Source organism: Panthera uncia (genome assembly GCF_023721935.1).
Source record: "Panthera uncia isolate 11264 chromosome E2 unlocalized genomic scaffold, Puncia_PCG_1.0 HiC_scaffold_19, whole genome shotgun sequence".
Classification (NCBI taxonomy): domain Eukaryota; kingdom Metazoa; phylum Chordata; class Mammalia; order Carnivora; family Felidae; genus Panthera; species Panthera uncia.
The window spans coordinates 22,900,271-22,919,129 of NW_026057588.1; the positions used below are offsets into that span (position 1 = coordinate 22,900,271).

Below are 18,859 nucleotides of genomic sequence, written 5' to 3' on the forward strand. Positions count from 1 at the left end.
TGTCCATACATTTGCAAAGTCTCCCTTCAAGAGGTGGAGCTTAATGTAATTCCTCTTACTCTTGAGTATGAGTTAGTCTTAGTGACTCCTTTCTAACAAACAGAAGAAGGCAAAAACAACAGTATGTCACTTCTAAGGTCAGGTCATAAAAAGGCATGTGGCTTCCTCTTTGCCCTCTCTCACATGGGTCACTTTGGGAAAGCCAGCTGCTGTCATGAAGACTTTCTAGCTGCCCTTGTAAAGGCCCACAAAGAAAGGAATAGAGGCCTTTAAGATAATGGTCATGTGAATAAGCTTGGAAGCCAGTCCCAACCAAACCTTTAGATGGTTGCAGCTCCAGGCAAAATCTTGAGACACCCTAAGGCAGAACCACTGGCTAAGCTGCTCCCAAATTCCTAAGCCAGAACACCATGAGATAAATGTCTGTTGTTTCAACACACTAAGTTTTGGAATAATTTGTTACATGACAGATAAAGGTGGTGAGCCTTCTGGGAATTAATGTGGAAGTACCATGCCTAAGGAGAAGAGAATAAGGCCAAGGAAAGCAAATGGGTATAAACAAAAGAATAGATGGTACCTTGCTCAAGAAGTGCTTAAAATGAAAGCTTAAAATGAACAAGCAAGTGCTGTACATAAGATTGTCTATTAACCACAGGCATTCTACTAGCTCCTTCTATAAATCTAGCATGAAAGGGTAAAAAGTCCCAAATTGTTAATAGCAACTTTATTGTTTCACTGGTGCAAAAAAAAAAAAAAAAAAAAAAAAAAATCATGGTAATTGTACGATGCATGTCCCCTTAAATTTACAATGAAGGTTATACATAAATTATACTGATCACGAATTTTCTATTTTATGCTATTTAGAACAAAATTATTTTGATAAATATGCCCAGAGTAAAACATAGGTTCTTAATGAATGACGGAGTCCAAATATGCAAAATATAGCTTTTGGTTTTGACCATGGTGCTTTAAAATTCTCAAACATGCATTAATATATTCTAGTTTTAGGGAAAATATTACACATGGCCTTATCTTGCATTTAGGGAAAAACCCAAGCTGAATTTCACATACAGTATCCCTTTCCCCTAAATTAATCTCAAATTGGACTAGAGAACAAAGAGACAGACACTTTCAGGTTAGTACTCCCAAGTAACGAAAGAAATTACACAACCAACAAAACGAAATAAAGGAAGAAGGTCTTCATTAGTAGCTGAGATAAGTGGTGGTTTGCTGTTTTTTTTGTTGTTGGTGGGTTTTGCTTTTTTGTTTTGTTTTGTTTACAGATCACAGGAGTTTTAAATAGCAGATCAATCATGCTACCTGGGGTGATCAGACAGATTGAGCACTTATGAAGTGAATAGTTTTATTAAGGTCCTGAAGGTGAGTGTCCGGAGGTGCTGGGTAAAACACATCACAGGTAAGAAACGGGAAACCTACCTCAGCATTTCTGAAAGGCACAATCTATGGAGGGGAAACCTAGTATAATAAAACCCTTACTGGATGTACATGGAAAGAAGTATGGTGAGCCAGTTTCCTTTTTAAAGGATGAGACCTTCATAAATTGGCCCCTCAGATTCTGGTGACTCCCGCCTCAAACGCAAATGCTCCAGTGTGTTATGAAAATGTTTGTTAATCTGCTCTGTTTCTTCACTGGACTCAAGATTTGGGAGGTCTTCTCGTATCTTTTGGATAAGCTGGTTCAAAACCTGAATTGTGACCTACAAAAGAACACGCACAGTTTCATAACCAAGAATGTACAATAAAAAAGAAAAGATAATTCAATAAAAACGTTTTAAAGATTGTCTTACACCAATCACCAGAGTAATCAATCATAAAAAAAGACATATGAAAACATGATCCCTGCTTTGAGCAACAACTATTGGCAATTCACCAAAACAACCAACAAAACAAAATGAAAAAAAATCAATAAAAATTAGAGCATCACAAACCAATAAAAGAATAGCAAAATTTTACTTAACCTACAAATCTTCAACACTGTACTGCTAAAAGGATAATTCATTTAGGAATTATTCTAAACTTGTATGTGATGACCAATCAGTATGCTATATTTGTAAATTATTTTGTGTTTTTCAAACAGACAGGGACTATTTTTTTTTATAAAATATTCATAACAAAAGAGATGAGAATTTCTTGTACATGATGAGTCCTTCTGTTAGAGAGATGCATCTATAGACAGAAAAGGATACTAGAGAATAAAAGAGACTACTAGGTGAATTCTCTAAACTCTGACCCTCTTAAACAAAAAAAAGTTATCAAGATCATAAACTTTAATATGTATCAGATCTCTGAAGAACAGGAAGGGAAGTATTAATTCACTAACAATATTTTATTATAGTTTACTTACCGCATCATTTTCCTTTTCATAAAAATAGATGTATCTGTTCAGAATTTCTATAAAAAGTTGCACTTGTAAAGAGGGGTCCATGCACTGATTTGCTATTTTCAGAGCTTTCTTTAAGCATTCCATTACCCTCTTGCCTCCATGAAGCTAGAATAAAAGTGAGGGGATTGGGGGTAAGGGGAGAGTATTAAAGAGATTAATGAATCACAAATGTCCCATTTCACACAAAGAAATCAACAGAACCCTACCCTACACTGGCTCTTTTTTAAGGTACACAACAAATTTAAAACCTCTTCATTTTTTTTTAAAGACACAGCTATATTTTAAAACATGTATTTGTTTTACATATTCACTTTTTTTTTAAAGAGTATCCATTTCTTTAAATGTTTATTTAATTTGAAAGAGAAAATAAAGGAGAGAGAGAATCCCAAGCAGGCTTCACACACTGTCAGTGCAAAGCTTGAAGTGGGGCTCAAACTCACAATGAGACCATGACCTGAGCCATAATCAACAGTGGGATGCTTAACCAACTGAGTCACCCAGATGTCCCTGTTTTACATATTTGTATCTTTTTTTTTTTTTTTAATTTTTTTTTCAACGTTTTTTATTTATTTTTGGGACAGAGAGAGACAGAGCATGAATGGGGGAGGGGCAGAGAGAGAGGGAGACACAGAATCGGAAACAGGCTCCAGGCTCCGAGCCATCAGCCCAGAGCCTGACGCGGGGCTCGAACTCACGGACCGCGAGATCGTGACCTGGCTGAAGTCGGACGCTTAACCGACTGCGCCACCCAGGCGCCCCACATATTTGTATCTTAAATGTTTTATATTTATTATGTATACCTTTCTTTTTTTTTTAGAGAAAATGTGAGCAGGAGAGAGGCAGATAATTTTCTTTTTTAATGTTTATTTTTGAGAGAGAGAGAGAGAGAGAGAGAGAGACTACGCGCAGGGGAGGGGCAGACAGAGGGGGACACAAAATCTGAAGTAGGCTCCAGGCTCTGAGCTGTCAGCACAGAGCCCAACGTGGGGCTCAAACTCACGAATTGCAGAGATCATGACCTGAGCTGAAGTCGGACACTTAGCCAATTGAGCCACCCAGGCACCCCAGCAGAGAGAATCTTAAGCAGACTCCATGCCCCATGTGGAGCCTGACATAGGGCTTGATCTCACAACCATGAGATCATGACCTGAGATGAAATCAGGAGTAGGACGCTTAACCAACTGAGCCACCCAGGCATCCCTGTTATGTATACTTTTTAAAGGTAGTAGTATATACTTGCTGTGTTACAATATCCTTAAAGTGGGGCTTCACCACAGTATGTAACTCTGTACAGTATACTTTACCATCCATTTCATTTATTTTAATAAACAAAGCAATTTTCTTTGTCAGGTTTCCAAGCACTCCAAATGCTTCACTTCCAGCACACAAGGACCTGGCAGCTACTTCCAGCAAACAATCCCCTCTTCTATGACCAGGAACGACCTCTCTCCTTACCTCTTCCCCATTTTTGTCTGTGTTTCTGCCAGACCAGAAGAGATGTGCACAGGTGCTCACAGCTCGGCCCTGATCTGGTTTCTTCAGAAGTTTGGATGCAGCAAGTGCACACTGAGTCCTCAAAGGTTCATGATTCTCTTCACTGAAGCACTTCATCCTCTCAAAAGTACCAATGATCAAGGTGATGGCAGCAAGCTGTGCTTTGGAATCACTGATTTCATCTTCATACAGAGAAAATGCCTGGTGAACAAGAAGCAGAAGAGACCTTTACTACTATCTACTCAAGCATTTTCTAAAGTACTTCCCACCAAACCCCCATCGTGTGAGACACTCTGTAGCCCCTTCAGATCACAAGATGCTTACCCCTCCCTTGGAGAAGCACAAGACACAGCTGATATGGAAAGATACTGACAACTTCCAACAAAGAAACTTGTTTTAACTACTGTTTAACTCAGAGTTCCCAAGCTGAATAAAGGTACTTTTTACCCCATGAAACACTTTTACCTAGGCTTACCTAGAAATCTTAAATCTCATTAGCACCCAGTAACTGATCCATTTTCCTGTTCCAAATCAATCAATATGACTACAGTATTAAGGAGTTCCAAGATGGTGGGAAAGGGATAGTTACAAATTCAGTTAAGAGACAATCCATGTGCACTAACCGCCATAACTACAGACAGGTGGCTGAACACAGCAAAACTGTAACATTAAACACAGAAAGGAAAACAGACCATCACCTGGGACATAAATTCATATGCTACTGTTTCGTGATTTTCAAAACCAATTTCTCCAGCAGCTAGAGCCCCTTGAAGAAAAAGTCTTAAGGGTAATTCTGCCAGCTCTGCTTTGATCAAAGCACTGATAGTCTGGTGAGCAAATGAAAAAATCTTCTGGCATTTTTTTTCCCATTTGTCATCCTAAAAGGAAAAAAAAAAAGTTTAAATTACCTTACTTTCAAGATTAACTTGCTCAAGAATATTCATTTTATGTGAAACGTCTTTAGAACAGGGAAAGCAGGAAAGCTGAGCTCAAGGTTCTCCTGGTATCCTTCTTCTGTTTCATTTATAAAGCACACAAATGCATCAAGCACAATGTCTTCTCAAAACATCAATTTGTAGTTACTGACTTGACCATTTTTGTATATTTGGCATTTGTTTTTTTCTCATCAGAAAATCAACACATACCCCAATTGGACAGAATTAAGAAAATAAACCAAAGAATTTTAAAAATTGAAATCATCCCTAAATCTACCATCCAGCAATAATCACTAATAACATTCTGATGTTAAGGTCTTCTTTTTTGTCTATGCAAATCATAACTAACTAGGATCTCTGTTCTGGTTTTGTTTTCTACTTTAACTCACCAGAAGAGTTAAACTGGGTTCGTGCTGCATGTACTTGCACCCTTCACTTATTTTGTCATAACTTTTCCTCATGATACTAAGTTACTGGAAATCATTTTAATGACTAGAAAATATTTCACAAACTGGATGTAGGATAACTTACTTAACTACTCCCTTTGGAAATAATCTGCAATATGACAATGAATGCTCTGTATACATAAAGATTTATTGAATCCTTAATTATTTCCTTAGTATAAATTCTTAGAAGTGGACTTTATTAGCTCTTTTAAGGCTCTACTTAAATAATGCCAGAGTTTTCTAGAAAGACTGTACTATCTCACATACCCACCATTACTAGGTGAGAATTATCATCACACCATTGGCACTGCTGAACCTTATTTTTCTTTCCTTTTTACCAGTTTAATTTCTAAAACAGAGGTTCATTGTTGTAATTACTAGTGAGGTTAGATATTTTATCCATGTTTAACCATCAAAATTTCTTATTAAAGCAATCAATTCTTTTCATTTTTAAAATCAGATAATAGTCAAGGATTAAATGCAATAATCCAAGTATATACACAGTCCTCAGCATAGTATACGGCATGTAGTAAATGCTGGCTGCTATTTCCATTGTTACTTTCGCTAAAATCTATACATAGAATGCTGGAAAAGGGTCTAAATGAGTGGCTGGCATGATAAAAACTGGCCAAAAGCTGCTATGTCATGCTGGCATATCTACTAAATAAATCTGCTTCTCCACTATTAGAAAAGTAAGTTTACTGAGGCTTACTCCTTAACACTAACTGACTGTCCAACTATCAGGTATGCTATATTTAAGTATTTTCTATAAAACTGTATTATCGAAGACTTAAGTCATGATTCTACTTAAGGAATAAGTGCGTAAAAAAATGTACACGATTCATAAAATAATTCAATTTTAGGCTTTTGGAGAGAGGTTATTATGCAATGTCAGGCCCTTTCATTAGGCAAAGCTACCTTGAATCAGACCTTACCTGTTATGTACTTGCAACCTCTACATGAGATTACTGTATCACTTTAGAATTGGTAAAGACCCTAAGAAAGTAAAATCATTCCTAAACTAAAGCACTCTGAGCCAATTCTCTAATAAACTTATCAATGTCTCACAAGTAATCTTTAAATACAGGAAAAACTCCTAGCATAAATTTATACTGTTTTAATCTTTCATTTCTAAGTGTTTTTATGTGATCCCTCAGCTACTATGCAATCTACCAACACCACTGTTAGGAACACTTAATACAGGATGCATAATGAATTGACTTATTGAAACTGGAATTTTATTATACCATTGTCTATTTTTGTATATGTCTCAATTTCTATAATAAATAACACATACAGATGAAGAAAAAAAGAAAAAAAAGTAATGACATACTTAAAAGTCAACCCACCACTTTAGAATTCTCTTTGTAGCGAAACGCCAGCTGGTAAGCTGCAAATACCAAAGGTGGCAGTGTGAAGCGAATCCGTTGATTTCCACCAGCTCCAAAATGTTTTCGTGCCGTGTTTAAAATCTGACACCCCCCCCAAAAAAAACAAAACCCAAAACATTAATCTTTCCTGAACTATGATTAATCATTTATAAAATTAAATGAGGGCTCTAATCATTGTCATTGCTACCATTTTTGACTGTATCTAATATGCAGCAGGCTTTACAGTAGATGCTTTTACATTTCTTATCTCGCTGGGTCAATACAATCAACATCGCAACCAAGACAGATAGTAACCCCATTTCACAAATGAAGAAACCCGAGGTTCAAAGGTAATCTGCCCAAGGTTATACAAGTAGAGACAATGACAGATGTACACATATTTTCATATAGATATGTACATAGTATACTGTGTTTATAAAGACGGCAGGCTCTGGGGGAACCTGGGTGGCTCAGTCGATTAAGGGTCCAACTCTTGACTTCGGCTCAGGTCATAATCTCACAGTTCATGGGTTCAAGCCCCACATAGGGTTCTGCGCTGACAGTGGAGAGCCTGCTTGGGATTCTCTCCACCACCACAACCCCCCCAACACTCCTCCCCCGCTGGCGCACGCACTCTGCCTCTCTCTTTCAAGATAAATAAATAAACTAAAAAAATAAATAAGACTAAAATTAGGGGCACCTGGGTGGCTCAGTCAGTTAAGTGTCCAATTTCAGCTCAGTCATGTATTCACTGCTCACGGCTCAGAGCCTAGAACCTGTTTTAGATTCTGTGTCTCCCTCTCTCTCTGTCCCTCCTCTGCTCCTGCTCTCTCTTTCTCTCTCTCTCTCAAAAATAAACATTAAAAAAATTTTTTTTAATAAATAGATAATTAAAAAATAAATTAAAAAATATAAAAAGACTGCAGGCTCTGAACACAGACTTACATTTAAAAGTAGTTTCTAGGGGTACCTGGGTGGCTCAGTCAGTTAAGCATCTGACTTCAGCTCAGGTCACGATCTTGCAGTTCGTGGGTCCGAGCCCCACATCAGGCTCTGTACTGAGAGCTCAGAGCCTGGAACCTGCTTCGGGTTCTGTGTCTCCTCTCTCTCTGCCCCTCCCTTGCTTATACTCTGCCCCTCTCTCTCTCAAAAATAAACATTAAAAAAAAATTTTAATAAAAAATAAAAAAATAAAAGTAGTTTCTAACACTTACTGAGTGACCCTGAGTAAAGTATTTACCTTCTCTTAGCTATAAAAGTTTCATTTGAAAAATGGGGTAGCATATTTCTCCTAGGGTTGTTGGGAAGATCAAGTAATACATGTGAAGTGTTACCAGTTCCTGACACAAGGCAAGTGCTTAGAAAATGTTGGCTATTAGTAGGATGCAAAAACAGTTATATGCACATTGCTGGTATGTCATACCTCCTAATTCAGAAAAAAAAAAAATACCATTAAAGTCAAAAGAAATGACAATATACTTTAAAAAGAGCCATTGTGAAACATCAGGTTTTTCAGAAAAAACACAAATATTCATGAAATATTTTTTAATATGTGTGACACACTGTGTGACATATTCAGATTCTGTATTCACAAAATATCCTCTGATATAATAGGGATAAGATAATGCATTCCCCCTTGGGGAAGTCAGAGCTAATAATCCTTGTCTTAATTCTCAGTACATAGGCAAAATCAATTGGCTAGATGTGGAAGGCATACTTCCTACCACTACATTTGGTATGCAACAAAAAGTGAAAACCAACGTAGCATAAAGGGATCACTTAAAATATTTGAACAATCAGCCAGTCATCGTACACAGATCACACACAGTGCACAGAATGTGACACTGGAGTGCCCAGAATGTTTATCAGTAAGCCAAGTCAAAGACTATCATCTTGCCAATAGAAACCAGCTTCTTTTTCACACTGCTTATGAAGGAGTACAAGAGTGTCAACTATAACAAAAGAAATCAATAGAAGGAGAAAGTCAGGACTCAACCTCAAATAAAAATATTCCTCATTTTAGCAGTCTAACTATAGAGTTTCGTGTATCTAACAACAGTTAAACTACACCTTGCCCAAACAATAATTAAACAGCCATCTGTGCTACCTTTCATTAAAACAAATCATCTGGGATCAGTCACCAATATTCCTACTCAGGCAACATGTTATTCATTTCACAAAGATTTACTGAGGACTAATGATAAACAAAGGGAGAACCTCAACTGATTGTTCTTTACCAAGAAAAAGAGGTTAAGAAAAAAAGACAATTTCAATTCTAAAGTGTTTTCATAAATTTTCAATGTGGCAAACACATACAACTTATATTTTCAAACCTTCGAAACATAAATACAACTGAATATGAGGACTGCTGTTTATACTTTAAATTTTATTATAATAAACAGTGGACAATTCTAAAAACAGCACAGTTGAAAAAGAAAATGAACATGAAATGAGTACTGAACACCCAACTAAAGGAGGATGGGCTTTCTGCAATTCTTAAGAAGTCTTCAATGAAACTAGAGCAACCAACTTATTCCCAATAAGCTCACAATTGTGCATTTATATATAAAGTGAAAGTCCATGGATGTCACTTAATCTTATTTGGTTGCAATTTTTTTTAAACTTTCTAAGGCCACAGCTGCATCAGACCATTCAAGTCACATCTACATGTGATTTCACTAGGAGCTGATGAAGCTGTATAACTGAGTTAACTCATACCAAGTACTGCTGGTCAGGGTCCTCAGACCGTAGAAGATGAATGAATCTGCCCACAAGGCTCTGCTCATCAGCAAAGTCTTCTGGATCAGGGTCTTCTATGGGCTGATCTGGCTGATCCTGAATCAATGTGGATACCAAATTCATTATGGAATCCACCTATAACACAAGAGACACAGAAACCCATTGAAGTGAAACTATCAGCATATAAAATCACTGTCAAAAGTGTTTCTAGTTGTATAAAGTTATCAAATAGTATTAACAATATAATTCCTTTTGTTATAAGAAAGTTTACATATGTTGATACAGATATAGACAAGAGTCTGGAAGAGATGCACCAAATTTTTTTTTGGCATTTTATTTTTTTAATAATTTATTTTTTAATTTACATCCAAGTTAGTTAGCATATAGTGTAACAATCATTTCAGGAGTAGATTCCTGAATGCCCCTTACCCATTTAGCCCATCCCCCTCCCCTAACCCCTCCAGCAACCCTCTGTTTGTTCTCCATACTTAAGGGTCTGTTATGTTTTGTCCCCCTCTGTGTTTTTATATTATTTTTGCTTCCCTTCCCTTATGTTCACCTGTTCTGTGTCTTAAAGTCCTCATATGAGTGAAATCATATGATATTTGTCTTTCTCTAATTTCACTTAGCATAATACCGTTTAGTTCCATCCAAGAGATGCACCACATATTAATTAACAGTATTATTCTCTTACTGGTGAGATTACAGTTACTTTCTTCTTTATACATATATATATATTTTTTCTAATTTCTGATTTATATAATGAGTAGCTAATTATAACCTTTTTTAGTATTACTCTCTCCTCCCATTTCATGTGTCTTTCTCAAGATCTAAAATCCTAACTACATTGTCTGTTTTCCTAATATAGCATGTTGGTATTCTCTTACCTGGTCTTGAGAGACAATTTCTGTGTTATAATCCAGAACATTACTAAGCACGTAACAACTCATGCTCTTTCTGGACTCATAGTCAAAATACTCAAAAAGTGGGTGAAAATGTTTTAATTTCAAGACTGTTAAAATATTGTTGTAAGTGTCAACAGGTATCTTCAAAAGTCTGGTGAGCTCCTTTGAAACTGCACTACTGGTAGCAATACTACAAAAAGAAAAACAACAGCCCTTTAATGAATAAAATTAGCTTTCTATATATATGAATAGCTCATTGCATAAAAATTTTTCATTTATACATTAAAGGAAATAGGTCAAGTGAATCATGCCATCTCAAAATACTCCAATGACCTTCTTCAAGAAGATACAGATGTCTATCTAAACACAAACACGTACTCACCTCTTAATTTTCCATTAATACAAATAAGATGTAACACTCTCCAACTCATCAACCAGGTTGTACAGCTTGAGGTAAAATAACTATCTAGAATTTGACATTTCTAAGAAAAGTATTTTAAGTGGTAGTTAAGTTCCTGGGTAGCCAATAAATACTGTATATTCATGATGAAAATCAGTAGTAAGAAAAATCCATGCAAAACTAGCACTTCTACAAAAGTTTCTTCTGTATCAGATGTTGGTGATTAAGGAAAAGCAGGCTAAATTCAAGGTAGTAGCTCATAGCAGCATTCTGTTGAGATGAGGCATATCCGGGCATTTATAAGACCTTTAGAGGTTGGGATTTCTAATTCCTTATTTTGTCTAATTTTACTTTAAAACTTACTTGGTGGGGGAATGTAGATACATAATTTAATTTTCTCTCATATTTAACATTCAAGATCTGGAATGTTTTTCAGTTCACAAAAAAATGGAAATAACCAAAAAAAGGGGGGTGGAGTGCCAAATAAAAGGAGGTAAAAGGAAAATGAGAAATCTTCCTGATGTAGCTAAACCACCAGAAAGGAGATGGAAAGGAAAAAGATGGTATGAAGTAAAATTATGAATAATTTTATTATTAAAAATATACTTTTTAATTATTAAAAAATAATTGACCCCATGTTCAGATGCGATGCAGGATGGGACAGTAGGAGGACTGCTGGTGAAAAGGTAAAGGGACCAGAACTGCCCACGGTGGCCACTAGAGGATGCCACAGACTAGGACAGCATAGTTGAGGAAGCTCCCAAGTAGGCAACAAAATCAACTTTTCTTGATGGTATCAAAATCAAAGCTCAAAATAGAAAAATATTTCAAACCAATTTAATTTTCACACCTTAAATATATATATGTTTCTAATTTTTCAAAACTTATTCACCTGCAGGAAATCACTTCTTATGGAAACACTGCTTAACATAAACAGTTGACCCATGAACCACACAGATTTGAATTGTGCAGGCCCACTTATACATGATGTTTTTCTACAAATACAGTACAGTACTATGAAATGTTATTTTCTCTTCCTGTAATATTCTTATAATTTTCTCTTTTCTCTGGCTTACTTGATTGTAAGAATACAGTATATAATACATAGAACGTAGAAAATACGTGTTCATAGCTGTTTTTTGTTGTTAAGGCTTCTGGTCAACAGTAGGCTACCTACCAGTAGTTAAGTTTTGGGGGAGTAAAAGGTTCTAAGCAATTTTTCAATTGTACACAAGGTCAGTGCTCCTAATCCCAATATTGTTCAAAGATGAACTGTTAATTTTCTTACCAGTTTGAAAACTCATTCAGATTCTGAAATGGAAAGACTGCTTATACTCCATGAGTGCCACTACTTTATCAATGTACATAATCAAGGAATTGGTTGGCACTTTCTGCCCTGATTAACACCAAGCAAGTCAATCTAACAAACGCTTCAGACAAATGCTAACATTTCCAAAAGCAATTAAGAATAACAAATCTGGGATTTAAAAAGTGTTTTATGAGGGTTTTTACAAAAATGTAACTTTGACTTACTGTTCAAGGTTGAGCTTATTAAATATCTCCACTGTAGTTTCTAGAACTTTATCAACATAGTCCACACGATCAGGGTAACACTTCATAGCAAGATTAATGAGAGAGACTTGTAAAGACACAACGTCCTCAGAAGGCATGTCTTGTCTAGACTGAAATGTTTAGAAAACCACAGAATTTAAACAATCACAAAAGGATATACCAGCTGAGAAGTTTCCAAGTTTTGGGAATTTAGAAAAGCCATTCAAACCTGTATTACTGTAGCCACCTGCTGTGAAAATATGTCAAAAAGTTTAATATCTGCTGGGATTCCAGGTCCATCTTCACGGTGAGCAAATAAAGCTAATCTGAAAAAGAAAACAATCTTTATTTTAACAAATACAGGGATTTGAATGGTGGGATCATGGGTGACATTTTATTCTTTATACCTTACTGTATTTTATACAAGGTATTTCTCCTAGAACATTAAAAAAGATTTTAAAAAAGAACGTGGAATTGAGCCATTCCCTCCATTCATTTTTTAATTAAGTTTTTATTCTAATTCTAGTATAACAGCATTATATCAGTTTCAGTGTACAGTATAGTGATTAAATTATTCCATACATCACCCCATCCTCATGACGAGTGCCCTCCTTAATCCCCATCACCTATTTCACCTATTCCCCACCCCCCACCTCCTCTCTGGTTTATTCTTTACAGTTAAGAATCTGTTTCTTGGGATGTGTCTTTTCTTTCCTTTGCTCATTTGTTTTGTTTCTTAAATTCTACATGAGTGAAATCATATGGTATTTGTCTTTCTCTGACTTATTTCAGTTAGCATAACACTCTCTAGCAAATACATTGTCATTGCAAATGGCAAGATTTCATTCTTTTTTTATGACTAAACATATGTATATATGTAACGCATCTTCTTTATCCATTCATCTATCCATGGGCATGGGCACTTGGGCTGCTTACATAATTTGGCTATTGCAAATAATGCGCTAAACACAGGGGTGTATGTATCCCTTTGAATTAGTGTTTTTGTATTTTTGGGGTAGATACGCAGTAGTGCGATTATTGGATTGTAGGGTAGATTTGTTTTTAAGTTTTTGAGGAACCTCCATACTGTCTTCCACAGTAGCTATTCCAGTCTGACTTCCAATCAACAGTGCAAGAGGGTTCTTTTCTCTCCATATCCTCACCAACACTATTGTCTCTTAGATTTTTGATTTTAGCCATTCTGAGAGGTGTGAGGTATCATCTCATTGTAGTTTTGATTTGTATTTCCCTGATGATGAGTGATATTGAGCACCTTTTCACATGCCTGTCGGCCATCTGTAGGTCTTTGGAGAAATGTCTGTTCATGTCTTTGGCCCATTTTTTTAATTGGATTGTTTTTTGGGTGTTGAGTTGTATCAGTTCTTTATATATTTTGGAAACTAACCCTTTATTGGATACGTCATCTGCAAATACCTTTTCCCATTCAGTAGGCTACCTTTTAGTTTTGTTAACTGTTTCCTTCACTATGAAGAAACTTTTTTTTTTAATTTATTTATTTTGAGAAAAAGAGTAAGCAAGCAGAGAAGGGACAAAGAAAGAGGGAGAGAGAATACCAAGCAGGCTCTGCACTAGCACCAAGCCTGACATGGGGCTCAATCCTATGAACTTTGAGATCATGACATGAGCTGAAATCAAGAGTCAGACGAGTAACCAACTGAGCCATCCAGGTGCCCCAGAAACTTTTTATTTTGATATAGTCCCAATAGTTTATTTTTGCTTTTATTTCCCTTGCCTCAGGAGACATATCTAAAAAAAATGTTCCTATGGTCAATATCAGAGAAATTATTGCCTGTACACTCTCGTAGGATTTTTATGGCTTCCAGTCTCACATTTAGGTCTTTAATGCATTTTGAGTTTATTTTTGTGTAGTAAGAAAGTGGTCAATTCATTTTTAACTGAACAGTTTTGTCAATGATGTCTCATTTCACTGAATTCTTACTATATATACATATTTTATACTATACATAGATCTTCAATAGGCCAATTTTGCCATATGCTTTGAAGTCTAATCAAATAGATATGGATAAAAATGTAAAGTGACAAATGCATTCAACAACCATGATTTTAAAGAGCAATCTTTAAAACATAAATTCCATGGGAATGCAAGCTGGTGCAGCCACTCTGGAAAACAGTATGAAGGTTCCTCAAAAAACTAAAAATAGAGCTACCCTACAACCCAGCAATTGCACTACTAGGCATTTATCCAAGGGATCAGGTACGCTGTTTCAAAGGGACACATGCATCCCCATGTTTATAGCAGCACTATCAAAATTGACAAAGTATGGAAAGAGCCCAAATGTCCATCGATGAATGAATGGATAAAGAAGATGTGGTATATATATACAATGGAGTATTACTTGGCAATCAAAAAGAATGAAATCTTGCCATTTGCAAGTATGTGGATGGAACTGGAGGTTATTATGCTAAGTGAAATTGGTCAGTCAGAGAAAAGACAAAAATCATGACTTCACTCATATGAAGACTTTAAGAGACAAAACAGATGAACATAAGGGAAAGGAAACAAAAATAATACAAAAACAGGGAGAGGGACAAAACAGAAGAGACTCATAAATATGGAGAACAAACTGAGGGTTACTGGAGGGCTTGTGGGAGGGGGGAGGGGCGAAATGGGTAAGAGGCACTAAGGAATCTACTGTATGCTAACTAATTTGGATGTTAATTTTAAAAAATAAAAAATAAAATAAAATAAAAGATAAATTCCATTATCAGCTTCCCTTAAGAGTATGCCCAATTTGCATGTAATTCTTGCTGCCCAGGTTTGAAGAGATAATTTAGAGAATTTGCTATCTAAATTCTCAGACTTTAATAACTTAGGTATTTAAAATATAACAAAAGGTATTTGCAGAAATAAATCTTCACTTGGGTTTCTGGTTTCATTATGTCAATGATGTGTAAGCTCACAAGCAGGACACCTATTATATCCTGGCACTCAGCATAGTTGCCAAGCAGGCACTCATTAAAACCATTATCAAAGGCAAAGTTTTATACTTTCACCCAAGACCACTGGCTAAAGAAGTAAAATTTAAACCTAAAAGGAATTTACTAAACATATTTAATATTTCAAAATTCTTCTTTAAAAAAATGTGATAGAGTGAGTACCTAAACATTCTTAATCATCTCTATTTAATGAATACTTGATAAAAAAAAAAAAAAAGACCCCCAAATCAAATCAGTTCCCACTAAAAGGTAACTTTCATTATTGTAAAAAACAAATTTTGTTCTTTGGATTTGTAAGATTTAAGTAATGAATCTGTATAACATTGCCAATTTAAATGCCAATTAAATGTCTAGATTAAGAGTATTCATGGGGCACCTGGGTGACTCAGTCAGTCGAGCATCCAACTTCGGCTGAGGTCATGATCTCACGGCTCATGAGTTCGAGCCCCACATTGGGCTCTGTGCTGACAGAGGCAGCTTCAGGCAGCTGAGAGCCTGAAGCCTGCTTTGGATTCTGTGTCTCACTCTCTCTCTGCCTGCCCCTCCCGTGCTTGCACACATGCTCTCTCTCCCAAAACAAATAAACATTAAAAAAATTTTTTTAAAACAAAACAAAAGAACAAGAGTATTCATTATCTCCATGCCTGCTGCTAAGCCTCTTCTCACGCCTAAGCTAGGCAAGCACCTGGTAGGTACTCATACTTACAGAACTAAATGTTCATAATGTAATTACATTAAAATCATTAATAAAGATGTAACAGAAATAGTAATTCACAGAAATGTTTTAAGTTCATTAGTTCCAAGTCAAAACACTGCCCTGCAGTGTTGGAAATGCTTACCTATCAATTAAAGCAATGATTATGTTTTTCACATTTACATTTTGGTGTAACTCAGCACAGGCCCGGAGAAAAGGATTCAAAGTTTGAAGGTGGAATTCATCAGGGAAAACCTGAAAATCAAATAACAATTGAGTGATACAAGTAAAAGTATTTCACATTATATTCTGGATTTACGGCAAAGGTCGTATTTGTGGAAACAATCATTTAATCTTACACAACTAAATTCAAATACGTTACTTTTGAGCCTCTTTAAACACAAGGCCAGACAGAAATATTCCAATAACCAAAGTACATCTACAATTAAACTAAAACAAATGAGAACTAGAAAACATGAAAACTACTCTTTCCTACATTTTGGGGAGAAAAAACACATCAATACAAAGATGAAGTTATCATTAAGAGAAAATTCTTTACTGAGGCCAGCTGATATTCTATCAAGATTTTTTTCAAAACAATGAAAATTAATGAAAGACAAAATGAGTCCTTTTAAAAAGTGAAATGTTCTCACTTACCTGAATAATACACTCCATGAGATATTCTTGAGCCAAAGCATCCCTACAATTCACAACTTGTTCCAATATCCCAGTCAAAACAATCTAAAAGAGTTAAAAAAAAATTATTTTTAAATCCTAAACCACTCCTCTAATAACATAAACTATTAATTTGAAAATCTTACTTTAGATTTTTCTTACCCCTATTTCATTTTTAAACTTTAACATTTTACAGAAGAATTTTTAAGTAAAAATTTAAGTAAAAAATTCTGGGCTTCTATTTAGAAAGTCATTTAGGATGAAGTTCATTTTATCAATTTTTTTTTATAATTTGTGCCTTTTGTGCCCTAAGAAATCTTTGTCTAATTCAATATTATAAAGATTTCCTTTGTGTTTTCTTCTAAAAGTTTTATAGGTGCCTGAGTGCTCAGTCGGTTAAGTGTTCGACTTTGGCTCAGGTTATGATCTGGCGGTTTGTGAGTCTGAGCCCCATGTTGGGCTCTGAGCTGACAGCTCAGAGCCTGGAGCCTGCTTCTATGTTTCTGCTGTCTCTGCCCCTCCCCCACTCTCTCACATGCTCCCTCTCAAAAATAAACATTAAAAAAAAAACCTTAAAAGTTTTATGGTTTTAGGTTTTATATTTACACCCCTGATCCATTTTTGACTTTTTCTACATGGTATGAGAATGGGTCACAGTTCATGGGTTTTGTTTGCACACAGATGTCCAATTGTTCCAGAACCATTTGTTGAAAAGGTTACCATTACACTTTTATCAAAAGTAATTTATCATATATGACTGGGCCCATTCTGGATTCTCTTTTCCAGGGCTCAGCAAATCTAGCTCAATTATCTGTTTTTGTACATTACTTCTATATTGTCCGTGGTTGTTTTTCACTATACCTGCAGAGTTTAGTGTTGTAGACAACATGGCTTGTAAAATAAAAAAATATATTACTATTTTTCCTTTCTAGAAAAAGCTTGTCAATCTCTGCTTTATTCCTCCCACTGATTTATGTGTTTATCCCTTCCACCAATATCACATTATCTTACTGTAGTTTTAGAGTAAATCTACAGTAATATGTAGTTAATCTCAATTTCAGAAAAATTGGTATCTTAATATTGAGTCTTCCAATCCACAAACAAACTGAAAATCAATTTACTTAAATCTTCTTTAGTTTTAAAATGGTTTTCAATGTAGTATTATTTAATAAAAATATTTGTAAAAATTAGACCTCAATTTATACCTCATGATGTAAGAAAAAGTGACAAGTAAAAGGATATAAACCTGTTTGTAACGTTCCACATTTACACCTTCCAACTGACTGAGGCGCACCAAATTTGTTCCTACTAAAATTCTGAGTTCTTGTCTTTCTCGTTCTCTTTTTTCCCTATCTCGGCTATGTCCCTGATGTTGCATTCGCACCCAGAGCTTGTTCATCTCTGCAAAGTTGAGTAGTACAAAATCCATGGAATCACTGATATCACCAGTTGTTTCTTCACTGCAAAGAGACAATTGAAAAATTCTTTATATACACTATTTATGCCATAGGACCAGCTTTACTGTTATCCCTCTCCTTTGTGCATTTCCTTATTGCATTAATACGTCAATGTTTTCTATTAGAAACTTTAACTTCATTGGCTTAGTGTTCAATTTCAAGGAAAACAGACTCAAGAGGAAAAAAATACCAGGGAGAGAACATAGTACAAGTACAAAGGGACAAAAAACTTTCCCCCACTCTCTATCCGGGGCCAACCTGTTCTTACAGCAACTCCATTAATTCAAAAAGCCTAAAAAACTTGATACTAATAACATACTAACTACATCATTTTATCAAAATTTTTATGGTTCCAATTGGAATATAAGCTTTGAGAGGGAAGAGACTATGTTATTTCCTGCTTATTTTTCATCTTCTAGGATAGGAAACATAGTTTTCAAAATTTTTTAACAACTGCCTAATTAAATGCTCAAAACTGGGGTGCCTGGGTGGCTCAATCACTTACGCGTCCGACTCTTGACTATGGCTGAGATCATGATCTCACAGTTCATGAGTTCAAGCCCTACATTGATTCTCTTGGGATTCTCTCACTCAAAAAATACATAAATACACTTTAAAAAAATAAAAAATAAATGTTTAAAAGTGACAGTCAAATCATAATAAAACAAATAACCTCACCATCTCCTCAGCACTGTTAAGTTTTTATCTCCTCTATACTGTTTAACTTTGTCACATGCATGGTAAATTTTTATTATATTCTTTTTCCCTTAAAAAGGAACTGATGTAGATATACTAAAAACTATCGAATTG

General features: G+C 35.5%; 1 protein-coding gene across 1 annotated transcript in view; it reads right to left on the bottom strand.

Moving 5' to 3' along the window:
- Positions 1–742: 742 nt before the first annotated feature.
- The window catches only part of VPS35 (VPS35 retromer complex component), a 29,176-nt gene continuing 11,059 nt past the window's right edge, over positions 743–18,859 (bottom strand). Inside the window, exons 6-17 of the mRNA XM_049621726.1 lie at positions 17,839–18,052; positions 16,575–16,658; positions 16,063–16,172; positions 12,474–12,570; positions 12,227–12,375; positions 10,276–10,483; positions 9,368–9,523; positions 6,629–6,751; positions 4,597–4,776; positions 3,860–4,099; positions 2,366–2,509; positions 743–1,718 (exon numbers count right to left, since the gene is read on the bottom strand). Of these exons, the coding sequence (XP_049477683.1) occupies positions 1,539–1,718; positions 2,366–2,509; positions 3,860–4,099; positions 4,597–4,776; positions 6,629–6,751; positions 9,368–9,523; positions 10,276–10,483; positions 12,227–12,375; positions 12,474–12,570; positions 16,063–16,172; positions 16,575–16,658; positions 17,839–18,052 (1,885 nt within the window). The 3' untranslated portion in view covers positions 743–1,538. The remainder of the gene's footprint in view (positions 1,719–2,365; positions 2,510–3,859; positions 4,100–4,596; positions 4,777–6,628; positions 6,752–9,367; positions 9,524–10,275; positions 10,484–12,226; positions 12,376–12,473; positions 12,571–16,062; positions 16,173–16,574; positions 16,659–17,838; positions 18,053–18,859) is intronic.